Source organism: Schistocerca gregaria, chromosome 3 (assembly GCF_023897955.1).
Source record: "Schistocerca gregaria isolate iqSchGreg1 chromosome 3, iqSchGreg1.2, whole genome shotgun sequence".
Lineage (NCBI taxonomy): Eukaryota > Metazoa > Arthropoda > Insecta > Orthoptera > Acrididae > Schistocerca > Schistocerca gregaria.
In genome coordinates, this window is record NC_064922.1 from 567,790,780 (window position 1) to 567,814,660 (window position 23,881).

The following is a 23,881-nucleotide window of genomic DNA, read 5'->3' on the forward strand; positions in this document are numbered from 1 at the left end:
TCGATCTTTCACTTTCATATCCCAGTTTTTAAGGGTTACAAACTGATAGAGGCATATTATGTAAACAGAGGCAGCCGATGAGATACTTGTTATTTTTATTGTAAACTGTGAATTACTTATTAAGTTTGAAGTTTTCTTCTTATTTGATGTCGCAAATCTGTTGAGGCTCCTTCCGTTCTTCTTCAGTCTTCAGTATTTTAAAGCAAATGAAACATTATACTTCACTGAAGTCCATGGGATCGAGCTACTCTGTAGCACAACTCACCGACGACTAGAAACTACCATTTTCTCGTCGATCTGACGGGGCTAGTCTCGCACACTGCATGTACACACATAGCATCAAACAGGCCACACTACATGGTAACAGGTACATTATCGTAAAATGTAAACTTTCACGGCCGAAAATGTCACAGTTAATAAAATGTTCTTGGCGATGGCGTTGGAATTCGATTACTCGATAAATAGTACAATTCTCAAGGCTGTCAATTCAACTAAGTACCTGGGTGTTAAAATTACGAACAACTTCAGTTGGAAGGACCACATAGATAATATTGTCGGGAAGGCGAGCCAAAGGTTGCGTTTCATTGGCACGACACTTAGAAGATGCAACAAGTCCACTAAAGAGACAGCTTACACTACACTCGTTCGTCCTCTGTTAGAATATTGCTGCGCGGTGTGGGATCCTTACCAGGTGGGATTGACGGAGGACATCGAAAGGGTGCAAAAAAGGGCAGCTCGTTTTGTATTATCACGTTATAGGGGAGAGAGTGTGGCAGATATGATACACGAGTTGGGATGGAAGTCATTACAGCATAGACGTTTTTCGTCGCGGCGAGACCTTTTTACGAAATTTCAGTCACCAACTTTCTCTTCCAAATGCGAAAATATTTTGTTGAGCCCAACCTAGATAGGTAGGAACGATCATCAAAATAAAATAAGAGAAATCAGAGCTCGAACAGAAAAGTTTAGGTGTTCGTTTTTCCCGCTCGCTGTTCGGGAGTGGAATAGTAGAGAGATAGTATGATTGTGGTTCGATGAACCCTCTGCCAAGCACTTAAATGTAAATTGCAGAGTAGTCATGTAGATGTAGATGTAGATGCACTGGTCGAATCAATTTCACTTTAAAACCCAAAGTTTCGTTCCCATCAGCTGATGAGGACAAGGGGGATAGCAGCTTTGTTGAGCGTGCGATTCACATCCTGCCTACAGTAAAATTCCATTTCCGAGAGCTTCCGTACAGTGACGTGACGTCACATGTTTCGGACACCCGATCGCAATTGGCCGTTGTCGACTGCCGTCGTCCGCTGTTGCTAGCTGCCAGTACTTGAGTCTTGTCAAAATGAATGTTGTTCCTCAACAGCTAATCTGTCACTCTTCCCTCTTTTGCATTTGACCTTGTGCTCTTCAAGTCGTTTTTTTGACAGTTATTTTTGTAGTATCCACTTATACCCCCGAAAAACTGCAACGAATCCTATAAAATCCAGCTTTCTGCAGTGATTTGCGAACACCCTTGGCCGTGTAGGTGTTTAGATTACTGCGAAGTTCCGCTGTTTCAGGATTGTTTCTATGCGGTCAATCACGTCCCTAATGAATGGCACGAAAGCTTCCGATTTCACCGGCGCTTGAGCATCGCTATACTTTCTACGCGGTGTTCTTAATGCTTTTTTCACATTTGTGAACGAATAATCATTCTTAAGCAATGCATTGTTGAGATGTTTTAATCCTTGCGTATTTAACCATCTGTGCGCGTGTGTTTTCGGAAACCGTGTGGCGCAAGCTACCATCTTTAATACTAATACATCAAAAAAATTTAATATTCCGCCTGCCTCCTCCTCCTTGATAAACTGAATCTTCGGATTGATCCCGTCAAAGCGATCCAGTTCCTCCCTGACATACCGCGACAGAACAAAATACTGCGATCCATGCAGAGTGCAATGCACGAATCAATTACAGCAACTACAGCCATATTTTTTACATATAAAAATTGAATGATCAAGAGGGGTTTGGTCAAATCAACGATGTAAAAAAATTGATAGAAACCTATAAAGTCTACAGCTTACTACATTTAAATATATTTTTCAAACACTTACAGACTTTACACAGACCTTTATTATTCCACAATGTCTATACTCAATAAACACATTTCTGGATACAACAAAGATACGAATATTACTTTCATTGCATGCGTACACAAATGTGACAAAATCCCTCTAGTGCGCAAGCAACCAACAACTACGTGTATCAAAAAGACAAATTACCAAAACTCCTTAATGAATACCATTCTCCTCCGGCAATGCTACACTAAAGAGCCAAAGAAACTAGAACACCTGCCTAATATCGCGTAGGGGCCCCGCGACCACGAAGAAGCGCCGCAACACGACGTGGCATGGACTCGACTGAAGTAGTGTTGGAGGGATGTGACACCATGAATCCTGCAGGGGCTGTCCATACATCCGTAAGAGTACGAGGAGGTAGGGATCTCTTCTGAACAGCACGTTGCAAGGCATCGCAGATATGTTCAATAATGTTCATGTCTGGCGGGCTGTGGCCTGCGGAAGTGTTTTAAATCAGAAGAGTGTTCCTGGAACACCTCTGTGGCAATTCTGGACGTGCGGGGTGTAGCGTTGTCCTTCTGGAATTTCCCAAGTCCGTCGAAACTGCACGATGGACATGAATGCATGAAGGTGATCAGACAGGATGCTTGCGTGTCACCTGTCAGAGTCGTATCTAGACGTCCCAAGGGTCTCATATCACTCCAACTGCACACGCCCCACACAATTACAGAGCGTCCAGTCCCCTTTGACATGCAGGGTCCATGGGTTCACGACTATCCACTCGATACAATTTGAAATGAAACTCGTCCGATCAGGCAATATGATTCCAGTCATCAACAGTCCATTGTCGGTGTTGACGGGCCTAGGCGAGGTGAAAGATTTTGTGTCGTGCAGTCATCAAGGGTACACGAGGAGGTCTTCGGCTCGGATAGTCAATATCGATGATGTTTCGTTGAATGGTTCGCACGCTAACACTTGTTGATTGCCCAGCATTGAAATCTATAGCAATTTATGGATGGGTTTCATTTCTGTCACGCTGGACAATTCTCTTCAGTCTTGGTTGGTCCCGTTCTTGCAGGATCTTTTTCCGGACTCAGCGAGGACGGAAATTTAGAGTTTTACCGGATTCCTGATATTCAAAGAACACTCGTGAAATCGTCGTACGGGAAAATTCCCACTTCACCGCTACTTCGGAGAAGATGTGTCTCATCGCTCGTGCGCAGACTATACCACCGCTTTTTAACCTGCCGTTGCAGCATCAGTAACCGATCTGACAACTCCGCCAGACACTTGTCTTATATACACGTTGCCGACCGCAGCGCCGTATCTGCTGTTTAAAGTTCTGTGTATTTGAATACACGTACCTGTACCAGTTTCTTTGGCACTTCTGTGTAGCACGATCACGGCAGGCTACCATCTTTCATGTCGCGCAGCTTCTCTGTAAGCACTGATCTGCGGCTGACATTGATAATACTTAATTTGACAGAATACCAAAATGTTATTTATAGTTCACCAAGACTATAAAAGAAAGACGTGTTTCAGTTTTATATATACAAATATTATATAGAATTGCAAATACTGCAAAGAGAAATAAAATATAAGTGCAATTATCATTGTGTTGGTGAGCACTCAAATCTGCATGACATTGGCCGTAGTTCATTTGGCAAGAAGTCAAAATGTCATTTATAGTTGTTTAACAGAGTAAAAATCATCTGCCAACAGAAGAACCACATGCTTCAGGTGCAGCAGACTCAGGGACAACTCACACTTTGTCCACTGACATCAACGCTAAATTGTTTTAATGTGGCACTCCTTTTTATATTCAAATAAAGATACGGTACAAAATCTGTAGTAATAGTATAAGGCACAAGTATAGCTTGTCGAGTGCCTCAGAATTCATGAAGATCATAAAAGCATTGTCATTGCATCCCTTTGAGAAAACAGGATCTCGTAACTGATACAGGAGATCAAAAGCCTCATATATGACACAGTAACAGAAACAAACCATAATGAATATATGAATGATAATAAGTTATATCCCCTTGAATATAAAAGTCAGCATAATGTGAATAGGCACACAGGCTGAGTGCTCAATAAATGACTTAAAATACATATGACCACATGTCATAAGATAAGTGTGGCAAGTTCCTTGAAATACAGATGTAAATTTGAAGTTTAGCCCATTCGCATAGTGTCACACTTGTTCTACGGGTTGGTCCATCTGAAGTTTCGGATGAGGTTATCTCGAAAACTATAAATAGAGTAAAACTAGTGGGTAAGACAAGTTCGTAAACTCAAAGGGGGACATCAAATGATACTATTCGTAACCCCTAGCGCCACCTGCTTCAGTGGGGCGGGGGGAACTTTTAAATCTTAAATGGAAATCCCATTTTTTATTGCAAATTGGGATTCTCCATAAAAAAGTTATCAAGTTTTGTCTGAAACATTTTCTTTTAAACCATTCAAAGATGGCGCTGAAATCGAGAAAAATTAAAATTGGGGATGAACTCCGATTTATTTAGAATGGTCCGAAAAGGACGCATCAAATCGATAAATGCACACATTAACAAGCAGGGCTTCAAATCAACTTTAAACACCCACCTACAGGAAACTGTGTCGTCATTTACGAATCTCCCCTCTAATTTTCAGATACTGGATCGAGAAAACAAGGAAAAGAAACTTAATATTTTGAAAGAATGGGAAATTTAGCACTCACGGAAAGAATTTCACTATGAAACATGTAAACATAGGTAGATTTACGCCATAATAACATTTTTGCTAACTTTCATTGCATTAATTAGTAGTTTATTGTTTCTTAGAAGCGTGTTCTCGAAGCATTGCCTTTAGATGTCAGTATAGTCACACCATTGAAGCTCTTGTTCTTGAATAAATTCTCCAATTTTTCTAAAACTGTAATCATTTTTTTGTCTTTGCATGCACATCATATGTACTGACGTCAGTCCCATTCCAATAACTCTTTCGTGGTGCGTCCTTTTCTTTGTGCATCTACAATTACATGACAACTCGACGCACCTAGTTATTTGAAAAGAAGCAAAATCGTTACCCTTTGGACCCCACTCCATTTCTCCATTTACTATCCAGTTTGCATGTTGTTTGGTCCACTTAAGATGTAAACCTTATGTTCTGCTGTGAACAATGGCCTTTTGTGGGATGGCCGACTCCAAATACGGATGCAATTCTATTTGCAGTGTTCACTCGGAAAGTGGTTGTCGTAATAGCAGAAATTCACGTCTGGTTTGAATGTTAAACGCCTTGCCACAGTGGTAACACCGGTTCCCATTAGGTAACCAAAGCGCTGTCGGGCTGGGCTAGCAGTTGGATGAGTGACTATCCGGCCAGCCGAGCACTGTTGGCAAGGGGGGTGTACTCAGCCAAACTGAGGAGCTTCTTCACTGGGAAGTAGCGGGTCCGCTCTCGTAAACTGACGTACGGCCGGGAGACATGCCCGTCCATATCCGCATCCAGTGACGTATGAAGGCTGAGGATGACACGGTGGCTGGTCGGTGCCGTTGGGCCTTCCAAGGCTTGTTCGGACGCAGTTTTATTCTGGTGTGAAAGTTTCTGTCGGTGACAAGGCGTGACTCTACATTTCAGGTCAACTTCGGGCAGGATATTTCAGCGGCTAATGATCTTACGCCGAATTAGTTGGCTGCGAATGGTGCACCATTACTTGCAGACATGTTGGACAGTCTGCGCTGATATTCAAAGAAATGAAGCAACTTCAGTCAGTATGTGGTCATGAACTAATCACGGTAGCTCCTTTCTCCGATTCTGTGACATCTTCACGTCAGCTCATCTTACAGTGCTGACTGCATACAACCAACAGGCAGATACACACTCCACGTCAGTGCCATGGCTTACATCAGCAGTGGAAGGTCACATGACCGCCTGGTATCCGTTCTACACTATCTGCAGCGACCCAACACGAAAATAGGAAATTTGTGGTAAGGTCTTATAGGACCAAACCGCTGAGGTGATCGGTCCCTAAGTTTACGCACTACTTAATCTAACTTAAATTAACTTACACTAAGGACAAAACACACACCAATTCCCGAGGGAGGACTCGAACCTACGACGGGGGACGCGACCCAACACGACCAGTCCACTCTTTTACGGAGTAAGTAATAAACTGTAGTATCCTGGACTGAGAGCCCTACTGTTATTGGGCTGACAGCGTCGAGTGCGGTGAAGAAAATCGGTTAGCATACTTGGCAGTAATGATACAAGTTTAAAGTTTAAATTATGTCTTCTTCTCTTTGACGACTCTGGGGCCAGCGCCGATGCAGCGCATTGCTTCTTAACGCGCTGACGCTGTCTCAGCAGTCTTCGGAGTATATAGCCGCCCATTCACGTAAAGACGATTTGTGGCAGGTGGCAGGTCTCGCTATCGGCAGGCGTAGCCAGTACGGGAGGCTTAGCTGCCCAGGATGGCGACTGTGTACTTCCACAGCACTCTCGTGGACATTGAAAGGGTGTGCCCAGGTAATCTCTCAGCGATTCTGCAAAGTGTGGATATGGACAATGGGCAGTCCTACCACCAAAGAATGTAGGGGATGTCGATGACATTACCACAGGTTACAGGTAGTAGGCGGCGGCACCGGTTGTTAGCTCGCTTCCTGAACCCTTCGACAAGTCGACGGTGGGCCAGACATAATCAGTTCTGTTCGGCAAACCGCTGTTAGAAATTTACTTGTTTTCTCATCAACAGGACTGAAGTCGGCAGCTGACTTTCGTAGGCGGAAGTCAGCTTGGCGAAGCGTAGGAGTCCGCCATACGTTGTGTCTCGTAGCTCGTGCACTGCAACGTACTTCATTGTAAAGTTCGGGAGCCTGAGGATTTATTACTGATCGCCTGCCGCAATGACGTTATGCCTCCCCGACTATGACCGTATGTGGCATACTTTCCTCCCGTCTCGTCGGCAGTCTTTATCACTCGTCTATTTCGGAGGTATGGGCTTTAGGCATTCTTGTGACTCTTTTAATCTCTGTTGTTTTGCAGCTAGCTCTTTTAATCTCTCTTGGCATGCTGCTAGAGTAACGTTATGTCTTCTTCTCGCTGAAGTCATGTTGCTCGGTTACGAGTCACTCATCATGCGCGGTGAGACAGTATGTTCCAGATTTGCTCTGCTGTTCACGATGTCGGCTTTCTGCCTGTCTGACTGCGACACTGGGCGTTGAACTCACTTGCCTTGGCTTACTACTCCCTGGAGAGGGTTTTAAGAAAATTTTACATTTGCCCGTAATATATTTCTGCTACGAAATAAATTTGTCCGATGAAATTACTTGCAGAAACGGCTTAGTATCTCACGGCTCACTTTTATCTGATACATGAAAGATAGATCTTCAGAAAAAGGCAGTAGTAAAACTGACCGTTAACCCTTGTTGAGATATTGAACCTTCATGTTTACCAAACGCTTTCTCGAAGTTATAAATGCAACCATAGAGGTACTCTCTTGGAGAAAGTTTCCTGTACAGTCATGTTAGTTAGGGCAAGTTACGAAAGGTGCAATGATATATCCAGCGCATCCTCTTAGAGAGAGTGTAGAACTGCTCCATCTGTAATGTCTGCTTCGTGAAGCTTTTTAACATTAGCTCGAAGTTTTTATTACCCATGCCAGAGCAACGCACTATAATTCGTGGAAGTAATATCATTTAGTTTGAGAGCGATGTCATTAAGGCGCCTCCTCGACCTGGAATGTTATGTACGATGCATCCTTGGCTGACTATCGTTTTACTAGAGTACCTTTCATATGTCATGTTATAAATTACCGATACTGAGCGACAGCTGCATTCTACATCTGTCTTGAGTTACGGAAAAAGGCAACTAGAATTGCTGTATTTGGAATGTGGTTACATATTTCTTGATGGCTGGAACTGCTTTTTCTTTTTTCTTTTTGTGGTTAGAATTATACGCCTGATTAAAATCTGTGAAGGGTTTTTTTTCTCCAGAATCTCTATGATTGATACTAATGCTGGTACAAATTTCGCAGACTGTTCCGATCGATTTGAACACTGAGTCCGGAAGAATATGGCACAATCTAATTCTACAATCTCTGATTACTCAAAGCAGTAACGCTTCTTCAGCGCCGAAAGTGTGAAATGACTTCCTTTCATTCCTCCTGCAATAGGTGTGCAAGAAAAAATAATGGTTTATGGCATATGGAAATGAAAATTAAACCATACAAGTGTGAGGAGTCTCATAGGGCGGACAAACAGTAAAAGTACTAATTTTTCTTTAACATAATAAGCAATTTAATGAGGCATAAAAGTTGTTGAGGTGGAAGGGGCGATTGGATAGAGAATTTTCTGTTGAATTTTCTTGTCGTTCTTTTTCCACCTTCACATTTCTTTTGGCAATAGAAAATATAATTTAGCCTCTTCCATTACAAAATTATTGTGAATCCACTGTAAACAAACGGGACGAAGATTGTAAGAATTTATCTTGTAGAAAACAGAGGGTCTCAATTACATTTATTTATGTAAAATGAGATACAGATAGTAACATAAACCCACGCAGTTATCTGCATTAAAAGTATTGCTTTTAAGCTGCTGCTACGTCACCGAGAAGTTCGAATTTTGATTTACGTCATGCTCTCCGTTGTCTTCCATTAAACTCACTGCATTTTAAAATAAAGATGTTCGTAATTCCTTAATGTAATGTACTTAATTCTGAAAGAATGTTTAGTGCAGTTATTTGATCATAGTATAGAGAATGTCTTTGCAAAGCATACTCGGATTCAGGTACCATTGTAGTTCTTTATTTTATATGATCTCCTCTTCTTCTACAGTATACAATGTTATTTCGTCCTCTATAGGTTGTAAGAATGTAATTTTGACACGGAAAACTCTACAGCTCCCTTCATGGGAAGATAATTTAATGTGAATTTGAAATATCTCTTAGTACGGTTATTAGATTCTTTACAAGGGGTCGTGTTGTAGGCACTGAAAGAATATCCGAATCCTTTTATGTAACAGATTGATGCCTACCTTAAATTTCCAGTTAAGTGCCTTATTTTTTTCGAAATCTTCGTACTCACTTATCTTTGTTTTCCTTTCAGCTCCGCCGTTCTTAGATACCGTACACGTTTTAGACTAACTAAAGGAAAATAGGTTTCAGTTTCTTCTGTTATTATTCTACCAACACCAGGTTTGGGTATCTTTTTGTCCTAAAAGCTAATCTTCCCTCTATTCATTTTCTATTTTTCTTCTTCGTTGCGTATATTTTCCTCGAAAAGTCTTAGAGTTATGAATCAGGTTGCGCGATACTACTCACAAAAAGTCTGTTATTGACAGGACAATACTTGCTATACAATCTATGGTCTACACATTTTCAGAATCCTTATGGTTCAAACTTTTCTCTAGTAAATTTTTTGTATCAGATCGGCTAATTCTAGATAACACTTAGAAGTTATTGAACTAAGTGAAAAGGGAGATTCTTACTTTTCTTCCTTATTTGCTTAATTTACATGGAACTGCTTTCTCATTATTTTATAATATCCTACAGACACCGTCACGAGATGTTCACCTTGAGTTACCCAGAAAGAAGGTGAATAAGTGACGCCTGAGTACAATACTTATCATACGTTTATCAGCGCCAGCAGTAAATTAAACTATGTAATACTTCGTTTTGCAGGTCTGTTTTCGCAAGTCCTCCTTCAGAGTGGGACCGTTATCACCGAACATCCTCTGACAATCGCAGAAGCCCGGAACCATTCCTTTGGACTGGGTGCCGCCCTCGGCTACGAAACGGATGATTCGCAACAGCTGATCGACTTCCTACAATCTGTGAGCGCTGAAGACCTCGTGCTGGTAGATGACTCACTCATCATGCCACAGAAGGTACGCAGGAGCGCAGCCTCCTTGTTCTGTACCGCGTCTTCACTGCATGGCTCTCTGGTCAAGAGCACGCCCGTGGTTCCATGATCTTAGCTAAGTTAGGTAGCAGTGTTAGTGGTGGTGGTGGGGGGGGGGGGGGGCAGGGGGCAGAGTATATGGTTTGCGATGTCACTAGAAACAGCTTTGGGTTTGGAATAAGAAAGGGTGTAAGACAGGGTGCAGCCTTTCGCCCCAATGGTTCAAACCCTGGATCGAAGAAGTCGCGACGGAAATAAGAGAAAGGATCAAAGTGGGATTAAAATGAAAGGTAAAAGGATAAGATTTACTGATGGCAATGCTACAATCAGTGAAAGTGCAGAAGAATTACAGGTGCTGTTGTGTGGAATGAACAGTCTGACGACTACAAATTATGGACTGAGAATAAGCTGAAAGAGACAGAACCAATGAGAAGTAGCAGATATGAGAATATCTAGAAACTTGTCACAAAACTGGTGACGACGAAGTAGACAAAGTTAAGGAATTCTGTTACCTTGAAAACAAAACAATCATAGGCGGAAAAAGCAAGGAGGACATAAAAAGCAGACTAGCGCGGTCAAAGAGGACTCTCCTGGCCAAGAGATGTCTATTACTGTCAAACATAGGCTTCAATTCCAGCAAGAAATTTCTAAAAATAGATGTCATGAAAACAGCATTGTATGGTAGTGAACAACGAACAGCACAAAAACAGGAACAGATAAGAATCGAGACGTTTGAGACGTGCTGCAGAGGAATGTTGTAAATTAAATTGGTAGTGTGATAAGCTATGGGCGGGAGTTTTCACCTAAATCGACGTAAAGAAGAACGTACGGAATATACTCACAACAAGATGTTGTTGTTGTTGTCTTCAGTCCTGCGACTGGTTTGATGCAGCTCTCCATGCTACCCTATCCTGTGCAAGTTTCTTCATCTCCCAGGGACCTACTGCAACCTACATCCTTCCGAATCTGCTTAGTGTATTCATCTCTTGGTCTTCCTCTACGATTTTTACCCTCCACACTGCCCTCCAATGCTAAATTTATGATCCCTTGATGCCTCAGAACATGTCCTACCAACCGATCCCTTCTTCTCGTCAAGTTGTGCCACAAACTCCTCTTCTCCCCAATTCTATTCAATACCTCCTCGTTAGTTATGTGATCTACCCATCTAATTTTCAGCATTCTTCTGTACCACCACATTTCGAAAGCTTCTATTCTCTTCTTGTCCAAACTATTTATTGTCCATGTTTCACTTCCATACATGGCTACACTCCATACAAATACTTTCAGAAACGACTTCCTGACACTTAAATCTATACTCGATGTTAACAAATTTCTCTTCTTCAGAAACGCTTTCCTTGCCATTGCCAGTCTACATTTTATATCTTCTGTACTTCGACCATCATCAGTTATTTGGCTCCTCAAATAGCAAAACTCCTTTACTACTTTAAGTGTCTCATTTCCACCTAATTCCCTCAGCATCACCCGACTTAATTCAACTGCATTCCATTATCCTCGTTTTGCTTTTGTTGATGTTCATCTTATATCCTCCTTTCAAGACACTGTCCATTCCTTTCAACTGCTCTTCCATGTCCTTTGCTGTCTCTGACAGAATTACAATGTCATCGGCGAACCTCAAAGTTTTTATTTCTTGTCCATGGATTTTAATACCTACTCCGAATTTTTGTTTTGTTTCCTTTACTGCTTGTTCAATATACAGATTGAATAACATTGGGGAGAGGCTACAACCCTGTCTCACTCCCTTCCCAACCACTGCTTCCCATCTGGTTTCTGTACAAATTGTAAATAGCTTTTCGCTCCCTGTATTTTACCCTTGCCACCTTTAGAATTTGAAAGAGAGTATTCCAGTCAACATTGTCAAAAGTTTTCTCTAAGTCTACAAATGATAGAAACGTAGGTTTGCCTTTCCTTGGTCTTTCTTCTAAGATAAGTCGGAAGGTGATATGTTACGATGGGATAATGAAGACACGTTTTAAGACATAAGGGAATAACTTCCATGGTAATAGAGGGAGCTGTAGAGGATATAAACTGTAGTGGAACAGAGGATGGAATATATCTAACAAATAACACAGGACGTACAGTATAATCACTACTCTAAGATGAAGTTAGCGCAGCAGACGAATTTATGGCGGGCTGCATCAAATCAGTCAGAAGACTGAAAGAAAAACTCTTGGTTCAGTTTCTGCTAGTCTGTATATATTATACTGAATACTTCTGTAGGTTCTGTGCTCTACAACGAGATGTTGAGATATGTAAATTATTTAGTTCCTCGTGCATAGCTTATGATTTGGTGTGCAGATCACAATGTCATATGATCTAAGAATCATAGCTGATTATTGATTCGGTACAGTTTACGATAGTAATCTATGTTTAGAAAGCGAATATACTTTCTGTAGTACTATAGTAACCTATGTTTAGAAAGCCAATATACTTTCTGTAGCTTTCATGTTTTGATACATATAGAGGTTTTTGGGGAACTATTACAAAAAATAAATTACCAATATCAGTTACAACTCTTCGACTGAATATTTATGTAAGGTATGCAACGTAGTCGACGAGCAAAAACTTTAAAACTTCACCAAAAAGTTATTTGTGGCCTTTTTCTTTAAAACGAATACAAACTAAGTCATAGAAAAAGGAACACATTGTTTTCGGTTTTCAGTGTACATTTTCTGACGTCTTCATAATTCACTGTTGCATCTGAAAACTGACTACTATTTGTTACATATCAGGCAACAACAACTAGTGTGGAATAATTTTCTTAGGTAACAGCACTTATTATTCTACACCCTACGATGAAACTGTTTCTTTGATTTCACTAACATGATCAATCAACTATTGCATTAATTTAGTATTTTCTGCTCTATTCAATGACGATGCGAATGTGTTCCTAAGCAGCTGAGAAAGTAAAAGCAAACTCAAAATTCGTTTCTTTTTCTCATTTTATTTATTTTCTCGATTTAACATGTTCTAATTAGGGCATTCAGGCTTCCTGTACGTCGCACCAAGGTTTCACAGATACAGTACTTCTTTTTATATATCACAGTTACCTAAAAATAGCTATAATTCTAATATAAACTAATAAAATGACTTGATTGTCTGTAGAGACGAAGTAAGCTAGTTCTGAGGAATGAAGATTTAAAAAGTCTGCACCATCTAAGTATACTGGGAAATAAGGCACATCTGACTGGAAAGAAGAATTTAAAAGTGTAACGTGTTCCGCCAGAGACAATGGTAGTCATTATTCCTCTTTCAGTATATATGTCATTAACTATATTTTGAAGCTGGAGATGTTATTGAATTCTCTAATACATTGAGGGAGGTCACTCCAGAATTGATTTCCTGCTGTTGAAAAGGACTGCAAAGTGGCTGGGTGACAGAGTGGGACAGAAAGGATTTTGCTCTGATGGGAATGGGTGTTCCTGAAATGTTCTTCAGACAAAAATATTAAGGTCGAGGAAAGGTATGAGGGACACTGTACGTTAATAATACATTAGACGAGACAGAGCGTATAGCAATTTCTGCATTTCCCTGCTCGCAGCCAAGATAGCTGTGCATATGATGTTGAAGTGTGCTCAAAGGGTCACACATGAAAGATGTATCGAACGTAGGCGTTCACTACGTGTTCCAGGCGCAGCTAACTTTCTTGAGAACGACCTCGCACAATAACATCGCTGTTATCAATAAATGAAAGTTTCTTTTTCAGTACAAGAACGAAGAGCATTTTATATTTTTGTAGGGCATAGAAAGATGCTGATGCCTGTTTATGCACTGAAGTAACATACTCAGACGAATTTAAATTTCCATTTGTTATTACTCTTACACTCTATGGTGAGAGTTATTGGTACTTGTCCCATTTAGGATTACAGCTTTAACCACATACTTTGAGTCCATTATCGTAGTGCGCACGTGCCAGTGTTGAAATTTTCACAAGCAGTCTTCAAATGGTTGATTTTGCCCTTATACGCCACTAGAGATCGTCAGTATACGTTGGTATTGCCACAGTAGGACATGACTGACGACACATCATTGACACATCAGTGAAGCAACAGCGAGCCCTCGGAGAGTCCAGATACAGCCTGTCTCCACTGTAACTTTATGGCACCAGACACTGTGAGACGTGAGCCATGAGTGAAGCCATTGTACTACACTTGGCGAGAAATTTAGGCTTGGCTACTAAAATATAGAAGTCGACAAAGTGAAAAGTCTTTGCTGAAATATGAGAAGCATATGCAGTCACCTCCTGTCAGTTATGACGGATTTCAGATCATCTATTACATTTATTAATGCAGATGTGCTGTGATGTGTATGGAAACCTATTTGGAATTCGTCTGGTTAGCTTTTTGTAGTTGAGAATTTTATTAGAGGGTGTCCACTATATATTCTCAGGCCCTGCACAGTTACCGAAAAATGCAAACATGTCGGTAATCAGAAGATGCTGTGTCAACTTCCTTTTTTTAGGGTAGTGGCTTACCTAGTTCCTCTTTCCAAGCCTCATGGAGAACACCTATGATTGAGGAGTATTCAAAACACCTGTTATAGTGGGCAGAAGTGGGTCAATAATAAGCTTCATCATTTGGAATGCGATGCCGTTGTGTCCGCTTGATGCTGATCTCAAGAGCATAATGACTTTATTTGTGATGATACTGCAAAGAGTGTGCTTTATATATAATTTTTCGTGGCTACACTCGTTTACTCCAATTAAGTAATCGATCATTCTCTGTTCCGTTTTCGCTTCAATTGCAATTGCAGGTAAGGTGAAACAACGGTTCAAATCATCGGTTGGAACAATGGAATTTTGGGTATAAGAAGACCACGCAGACCATGCCTTCGTTCAGCGTTTGTCACAGCTTGACTGACTGTTCCGTTTCTGCTTGTAACATGATCTTCAGATGTAGGGTGTAGTTTATACGCCAGACGTGCACCGTCTCTGAGATTCATGAGCTATTTTAGGTCGTCGATAGCCAACGTGCAGACTTCTTGCTTCGTTTTACATTCTTTGAGGAAACGAGAAACTCATCGATCGTCAGACTTCTCAAAATTCTGATATGTAGTTGGATTCATGAAACATTTCTCTCATTAAAGTTGTGTTTGCTAGAGATTTTTTCTAAAAGATAAAAATGACAGATTAATATTGTGAACCAATATAAGTAATACTTGAGGCTAAACGGGGATTTGATACCTCGCATATATCTTTTACCACATTACATGTGTGAACTACAAATTGCGTTTCCGATTACAGCCAATAATAGGCCTCTTGTGGGGTCCAAACATCGAGCCAGACGTGGAGGGTGCTATCCTGTCTGAATCCTATATTCAGAGACTTATCGACGGCCGTTTCAACAAGGTGCCTGTCATGGCGGGCACTGTTTCTGAAGAATCCGGTACGTATTCCGGGCCTGCTTTATCCGATAGATTCAACTGACGACACTTCTGCTTGACTATATAATAATTAGAGACTTAGAAGTGAAAAAGTATCAGAATACTGTACATTTATTACCATTCTTTGAGTTACACCTAACAGTCGGCGTCAATCCATCTACTCCACCGAGCGAGGTGGCGCAGTGGTTAACACACTGGCCTCGCATTCGAGAGGACGACGGCTAAAAGCAGATTTTGGCTCTCTCGTGATCTCCCTAAATCGCTTAGGCAAATGCCGGGATGTTTCCTTTTACAGGGCTGGTCCATTTCCTTCCCCACCCCATCCTTCCCTATCCCGATGGGACCGATGACCGCGCTGTTGTGTCTGTTCTGTTTGGTCTACTTCCCTCAGTTATATAGGGTCAGTCTTTCTCATCTCCTCTTCTCCCAAAATTTCCTTTCCCGAACTTTTTCCTAACATATCCACGAAGGAGTTTTAGAATTTTTGATTACATTCCAGTTGTGATTAATGTCTGGAAAAAGCTCCATAAAACCCATCATATGTACATAGTACTCAGCCTAACGTTATTCACTATCTGAAACGCAGATAGCAGCTGGAACACACCTCACAAAATATATAACGAGGCCGATAGCTGGGCCTCATTTGCTTCTATAGAAGGAACGTAAGCAGTGATCTCTCTTTGATTCTTAATGTCAGAACGTTGACCTGAATTAAAGTTCATTAGATTATACACAAAACAATCAATTTGGTAAAAAGAACCTTCTGGGGAGGGCAATGACAGCTAAGACACTTATAAATAACAATAGCAACGCGGAACATCTGTAACCATTCAAATAATGCGGTATTTCCAAAAGCGGCATAGCTGTATGAAGGTGCTTTATTCGCAACTACCGGTTTCATGTCAGTTTAGACGCATCTTCATGTTTATAATGGTGACAATTCCATACTGTTGATGGACAATTATGAGTCCCACCTTTAGGGAAGTTGTCTACGTTAAGAGTGAAACCACTCTAGCAGGTTGTCATAATGAAACTGTGTACTCCCAAAAGATATTTTTCAAAATGGAAAAGTATGGCTGTTGAATGAGCAAGGCCGGATGACTCCTGAAGGGTGTATGCGGCTTTTCGAAACACATAGTCACTATTGACTTTTTGTTATAGTATTTCTTACAATTTAAAGCGATATTGATTGTTCAGTGTTGTTATTGTAATTCACGACAGTCAACTTGTTCATCATATCAAAATTTTCTGAATAAATAAAAAATTTCCACTCCATGAATCACAAATGTTCTCTACACATATACATTTAAAATACGACACATGTCCAGCTGGAACAGACAAATAGAAGGTCAAAATGATGTATTACCGAACACCTCTATTCCATAAGAACATTATCTTACCTGTTTTTCCGCATCATAAAGCTATGTAATGCCTAATCACAGCCATTGCGGTCAAATTACTAATAAGAATTGACTACTAATTGAGAAAGTAAGTAATTAATTTCCCGCAACATTTCTTTTGTCTTTCCGCAGTACAATCAAGCAGAGGTAAAAAAAGGTTATTAATTGGCTGTCTTATAAATTTTTACGCAATTGTTTACTTGTTTTTAGTAAATTAATGGTATGTAATAACATAAATTTTTATTTGGTAATGGATATTAAAATTTATTTATTTTTTCTTGTCATGACAGTTGCGTAAACTGATATCTGTGCTGTGGTACACAATATTTCGTTCTAAGTGATTGCTTATATTTTCTCACAGGAGATGAAATTATTCGGAATACGGAAGCGATCGCCAGTATGAACGAAGACTTTGTGGCGGCGATAGGCCCCTTACTCCATCTGCCTACCGTGGAACAGCAAACAGAGGCCGCCCTAAAATTGAGAGACTTCTACTTCGGCAACGGCACCATTTCAGCAGAAAATCCAGACCCTCTGGTTTACGTGAGTGACTTCTTATTGCTGAACTAGTTCTTAGTAATCTTGGTAACATTTTCAGCGCAGATAGAAGTATCCGGACACCCAACCTGAGGGAGCCATTCCGAAGCCGCTCGTTTATAAGCACTTGTTCTCTGTCAGACTGAATCAGATGAGAAGCATGTGTAAGCAAAGGGAATTTCATCATTAATGTAAAGAAATTCAAAGCATTGTACACAAACAAGAGAGCAAAGAAATCAAACTGACCTTAAGGAGTTCTACGCTAAATCGTCCACCGAATTAAAATGTGAAACGTAAGGAATAACGTGGCAAATAATCTTAGAACGTTCTGATCTTACGTAAAACCAGAAAACAAATCAAAATCCTTTATAGATCATTGAGTGGTAGTACTAGCGTAGAAATGAATTGCACAGCTAAAGTTGAAATAAATTCAGGTATCATGTTTCATTGTGGAAAAACCTAACATTTTCCCTGTCTTCAGATGTCGCATGAACGACCATATCTACAGTGTCAGTACAGAAACGGGAATTAGTGATGGTGATGTCATTATGTCGAAAATTAATACTAAGGTTGCAAATCCGTGAAGAAGCCCAGGCGAGGGTTTATGCTAAAAAAGTAGATAAGCAGTTGCTAGCATTCCTTACACAATGAATGGCCATTATTAAGCTCCAGTGTGATGGGCGTAGAGAGATTAAGAGCAAAGTTTAAAATAACCGTAAATTTTGCTCTGGAGAAGCATGTACCAAGGAAGTGGATTAAGGACGGAAATGACCATCCGTAGTTTAATAATCATATTCGGAAAATACTGAGGAAACATAGATTATTCCACTTTCGCTTCAAAAAATAATACGTAAACGTTGTCAGACTATAGTTAGCAGAAATCCGTGCGTCAGTATGAAGAGCAATGCTCCAAGCATACAACTCCCACCGTCATAGCCCAGCGAAATATCTTGGTGGCTATCCGAGAAAGTTCTGTTAATACCTAAAATCAGTAAGCGGATCGAAGGCTTCTGTCCAGTCACTCATCGGCCACTCAGGGCTGGTAATAAAACATGGTGAAAAAAAGCTGAAGTTTGAAATTTCACGTTTAAGAAATCATTCACGCAAGAGGATCGTACAAACATACTGTCGGGACTAACTGTCGTACAGACTCCCGTAAGGTGGACATAGAAACTGGAGTCCGTGGCGTCAAGAAACAGATGAATGATTTGAAAACAAATGTGTCACAACGTCCAGATGGAATCCCAATTCGGTTTTACAGAACGTATTCCTAGGCGGTGCTCCTTACTTGACCTGTATTTATCGCGAATCTGTTGCCTAACGAAAAGTTCCAAGCGAATGTGGGAGTGACTCCTATGTATAAGAAAGGTAAAAGAACTGATCCGCACAGTTACAGACCAGTATCCTTTACATCGGTTTGCTCCAGGTATCTTGCATACATTCTGAGTTCGAATATGAAAATTTCCCTGAGACAGAAAAGTTTATGTCCATAAATCATCACAGATTTAGAAAAAACCACTTATGTGAAACTAAGCTAGCCCTTTTCTCACATGATATCCTGCAAACCGTGGAGGAAGGGCAATAGACAGATTCCATGTTCCTAAATTTTCGAAAGGCATTTGACACCTTGCCACATTGTAGATTACTTGTGGAGGTCCTAGAATACCGTTTAAAGTTCCGAGATATAGGACCCAGTATGTAGTCCCCGATGCCTCATGTACATCAGAGACCAGGGAATCGTCGGTGGTGCCCCAGAGAAGTACCATACGGTGCATCCTCTACATACATAAATGACCTGACGGGTAGGGTGAGCAGCAATTTACGGCTGTTCACTGTTGACGCTGTGGTGTACGGGAAGGTGTCCTCGTTGAGTGACTGTAGGTGTATACAAGTCGACTTACACGAAATTTCGTGTTGGTTTGATCAGCGGCGCTTGCTCTAAATGTAGAAGAACGTCAGTTACTGCGGATGAGAAGGGAAAACAGTCCTGTAAATTGCGTATACAGACTACTTGCCTTAGATATCCATGCGTAGCGTTGCAAGGCGATATGAAATGGAAGTAGCATTTCACATTGGCAGAAAGGAAGGCGAATGTTCGTCTTTGATTATTGTTAGTATTGTGCGAAAGCGTAGCTCATCCAAAAAACACGGTCTCTTCTTGAGTTCTGTTAGACTGTTTGGAATCTCAATGACGTCGGACTAAAGGAAAACACCGAAGGAATTTCGAGGCATGCCGCTAGATTTCTTATCAGTAGGTCCGATAAGCATTAAAGTATCACGAAGATGCTTCGTGGGCACAACTGGGTATCCCTGGAGGGAAGGCGTTGCTCTTTCCACATGGCACTATTGCTCATATTTAGAGAAACGACATTTGAGGTCGACTGCAGAACGATTCTAATCCCTCCAAACTATATTTGAGGCAAGGATCATGAAGATAAGATGCGAGAAATTACGGCTCGCACGAAGGGCTTTAGACAGTCGTTTCTCCCCCGCTCTATTTGCGTGTGGAACAGGAGAGGAAAGAACAAGTAGTGGTACAGGGTACCTTCCGCCGTGCACCGTACGGCGGTTTCCGAAGAATATATGCAGCTGTCGACAATATAATAGACATTAAAGTAAGTGATGGCGGAAAATAAAATCAAACAAATTAACTTAACTGACGGAAGGAAAGCTTTGGAGCTGTTATTCTATACGTAACATGCCAGTTTGAGTGTTTTACTTCTGATGAAGTCACTCATAGTAGTGACAAAACCGAGGTCTGTTATTGGTTTAGTTTTATTTTTTAAACAGTCGCTGACCACACAGCCATGTATAAAACTTTAAAATACGAAACTACCTTTCGCTTGACGTGTCACTGCCAACGTTATTGTTACCCTATACTCCGCACCCCTGTGCGTCTCTTCACAACTTCATTCAGCCTCGCTCATTTTTGGATGACAGTTTGAAACTACATAGAACAGCGCAGGAGGACGATCTCTTGGAACGAGAGGACATTCGGCGAATGGACAGATTTTCCAGTTCCTCTGACTTAAATCCCATCGAGCTCTTTTTCGTATGCGTTGGGGAGACGTATCGAATAAACGTACACATCACCAACGGTCCTTTATGTTGTCAGCAGCGCTGGTGGAGGAATCGAATGCCCCGTCACAAAAATTCCCTACCAACCTTGGGTGCACCCTGAAGAGCATACAATGCTTGACGTTTCTGCTTTTTAAGCCATTCATTGCAGAACCAAAGACACTGAACCGCCACTTGCTAAAGGCTAAATTAAAATAACCCAACAAGTATTACAAAGGCGACAATGAACTCTGAAGTTGCAGTGTCTCCTGATTTTAACACATAAAAGGTTCTTGTCAAATAAAATAGATTGTTTTTGTCAGAAATTACTTTTACGAAGTTTTTTTAGACCCATAATATTTTTGAGCTGCAACAGCTCAGGACAAGGGTGGTTTCTGCCATATGTAATTAGAACTAAATATGAGTCTTGGATGTGACTAAAAGAAGTAAGGAAAACGAAAAAAGACGTCAAAGATTGTTCTTATTAAGAGGTCTTTAATTAAAGAACGAATCGAATACAGACAGAATCTACTTAAATTACAGCGTCCTTCACTGTATTGCTAGACGGGCAGGTGTAGCGGTGTTCCGGGGAACGCCACTTCTGCCACCTAAGGCGCTGTTCACTTGTGAAGTACGAGACCCACCAGCTAATTACCTTCCCGGCGCATGCAATTTTGCCAATGGTATCGACACAAAATTGTAGACATCCATGACTTCCAAATGTATGGTTTGTTCACTGATGCGGCTGCCGTCACAATGGAAGGAGTATTTAACAACCGTAATAGCTATGTGTGGGGGTTGTTATTATTGCACTGGTGTGTTCTACCACCAACAAAGATTTACTCTGAGTAGGCTGGCGTCGTTCATGACTGGCCGGACTCTACCTTCTGGCTACCACACTTGGTGGACGAAATTATCGAACTTTCTCTGTAAAAATAGTGAAGGAAATGTTGGAGAACGTTCCGGTCGGGAAACGATTTTTGATTCAGCATGATGGGAGGGCCCACCGCACGTTGCCATTGATATTAGAGAACGTTTAGACATGCTTCACCCCAATTATTTGACTTGGAGTGACAAGCCAGTAACGAGACCACCGCGTTTTCGTGACCTCATTCTGGCAGATTTCTTTTGTTGAAAGAGATGAAGCTTTTGCCGTACACGACACCAACAGACATACCAGGACAGCCAGTTGACCATATGGTCGAAGCCTTACCTATTGTTCGTGAAAGTCCTTGTTGCTTTGACTGTGTTAGATAACCATTAGTACGCAGATGCCAGCTGTGCATTAATGTAAACAGCGACATTTTCAGCAACTTCTTTAACACAAAGTACATCACAGGCTGTCTGAACAACGTCTCTCTGAACATCATTACCGTCAAAAATTTCATGGACCCCAAGAGGGTAAACGGAGCAACTGTTTTGTCTCATAAAAGGAGTTTACTTTTATGTCCTGTAAACCCTATAAAACTTCTTTTAGGCAGATTTTTATACGATATACATAAGTGACAGTGCCTGTGGTGGTCTACCGTGCAGAGCACCAGACTCCAGTCCTATTGGTATCAGATCGAGTCCCAGAGAGGAGCGGCGAATTTTCCTCGTTCCAGTACCTCCAGCACGGGGCAGGTCGAATCATCCTGCTGTCAGATGTGTACCAGAGATCTACCCCGGAGGTTAAAGTCGGCCGGCCGCGGTGGTCTCGCGGTTAAGGCGCTCAGTCCGGAACCGCGTGGCTGCTACGATCGCAGGTTCGAATCCTGTCTCGGGCATGGATGTGTGTGATGTCCTTAGGTTAGTTAGGTTTACGTAGTTCTATGTTCTAGGGGACTGATCACCACAGATGTTAAGTCCCATAGTGCTCAGAGCCATTTGGACCATTTGGTTAAAGTCGGCCGGGGTGCTGCTGTCGCCACCCTCCCCTTCCTAGAGCCGCAGTGAAGAAAGGCTATACTATGCGTGTACAATCAGGCAAATTGATCACGTGTTTGTGTCATTCATTAATCATCTCACTCTATACATATATTATGTATTCAATATTTCATCTATAGAAACAAGTTGTCATAAGGAAATGATTTCAATTCGTTTTTCAAAATTCATTGTTCAAGAACAGTCGGAGAAATCTGAGATAGTTACCAGACTTCACTCATAGCACCGCACCTCATAGGAATAGGGAGTTAACTGAGAATTATCGCCGAAATGGAAAGTTCACCATGTAAATGGGTACTCGTTTGTCATAGTTGTGCTGCATCTTAAATCCTCGATAAGTAGCAGAATAATGTGTCAACAGGTGGTATCTATCAATTTCTTTGATTGTGAATCTGTTGATATGATATTGACCAAATTACATAGAGAGATGTAAGAAATGCTATCTTTAGTATGTACAGCTAGTGAATAACGTGGTCGTGTGTGGACCTATTGACTACCTTGGAAAGTATGCTTACCTGAACGTGTTGTGGCGTTAGTTATTCAGTCAAGGTGGCATTAGGACGTACAGCAGACACCTTTGTTCGTGGATTTTCCTTTTAACCACTGATAAAGTAATGAAGACACTGTTCTCTCATTTCTATGTCAAAATAAGAAATAAATGAGTTGACTTTCATCGACTCTGTTACGTCCCTGGAGTGTTAGACAAGTCCATTAGAAAATTGTTGTGCAATGATTCACGAAATTTCGGTAAGATAATATGAAACTCTGTATTCAATGTATTGAAAGGCAGCATAAAACTTTCTTGCCAAACTAATTTCTGCAACAGTATGAAAGGAGTTCATACACCTGCTGTATATGAGTCATTTCTCTGGGTTCTCTGATAGGGAACAGTAAAAGGTGTCTGGAGACACCAGTTTACGTAGTGCACTTGCTGCAGACAACGTTCTGGGTTTAGGAAATAGTCTCCCAAGAGGCTGAAAAACAGTGTCTTACAAATATATAAGAATCTTCTGCAAAATCCATCACAAAATGTTTGCGAAATCTAACTACACGGAAAGTAAAAAAATATGTACACCACCATTTGGTCTATATGAAACATTGTCGTTAGAGTTAAGCGTGTAATTACTAAGATTATTGTAATATAAACATTTTCTCACTATTCTTAAATCAGGAAGTCTGGAAGCGTCATACAATCCCCTGAAGAGTGGAAGACTAGCTCTAGAATTAATGTACGTCATATTTTAGCTTGTTCCTCAATTTAGTGTCGTTCAAACTGTCCGAAACTAGCCAAAGGCTGGCTATTAGCTCGAAGAAAGTCGATCACCACCAGCAAAGCTTCCTTCGAAAAGTGGTAGAAGCTCCGTACTTCTGACAACGCACTGATAGGACATTACGGTTCAGTTGCTAATTTCCTCTGTGCGGTAGCTTCTGTGGGACAGTTTTTGATCAATATTAATTGTCCACGGTCACATCTGATACTTCAAGAATGTATTAAGTCGACAGAATCCTTGCTAAATTGGCGATGTTGGAAGCGATCCAGACCTGGAACACCATCAAAGGAATTCTTTCCAGACATATTGTTTTCTTTGTGCATATTTCACCGTCTACTAACAAGAATTTAATATAACAACCAATAA

General features: G+C 41.0%; 1 protein-coding gene across 1 annotated transcript in view; it reads left to right on the forward strand.

The window, feature by feature from the left end:
* Positions 1 to 23,881, forward strand: part of LOC126356034 (cholinesterase-like) — an 80,917-nt gene that overhangs the window by 42,978 nt on the left and 14,058 nt on the right. Inside the window, exons 5-7 of the mRNA XM_050006690.1 lie at positions 9,708 to 9,913; positions 15,188 to 15,329; positions 17,089 to 17,270. Coding sequence (XP_049862647.1) covers positions 9,708 to 9,913; positions 15,188 to 15,329; positions 17,089 to 17,270 — 530 coding nt within the window. The remainder of the gene's footprint in view (positions 1 to 9,707; positions 9,914 to 15,187; positions 15,330 to 17,088; positions 17,271 to 23,881) is intronic.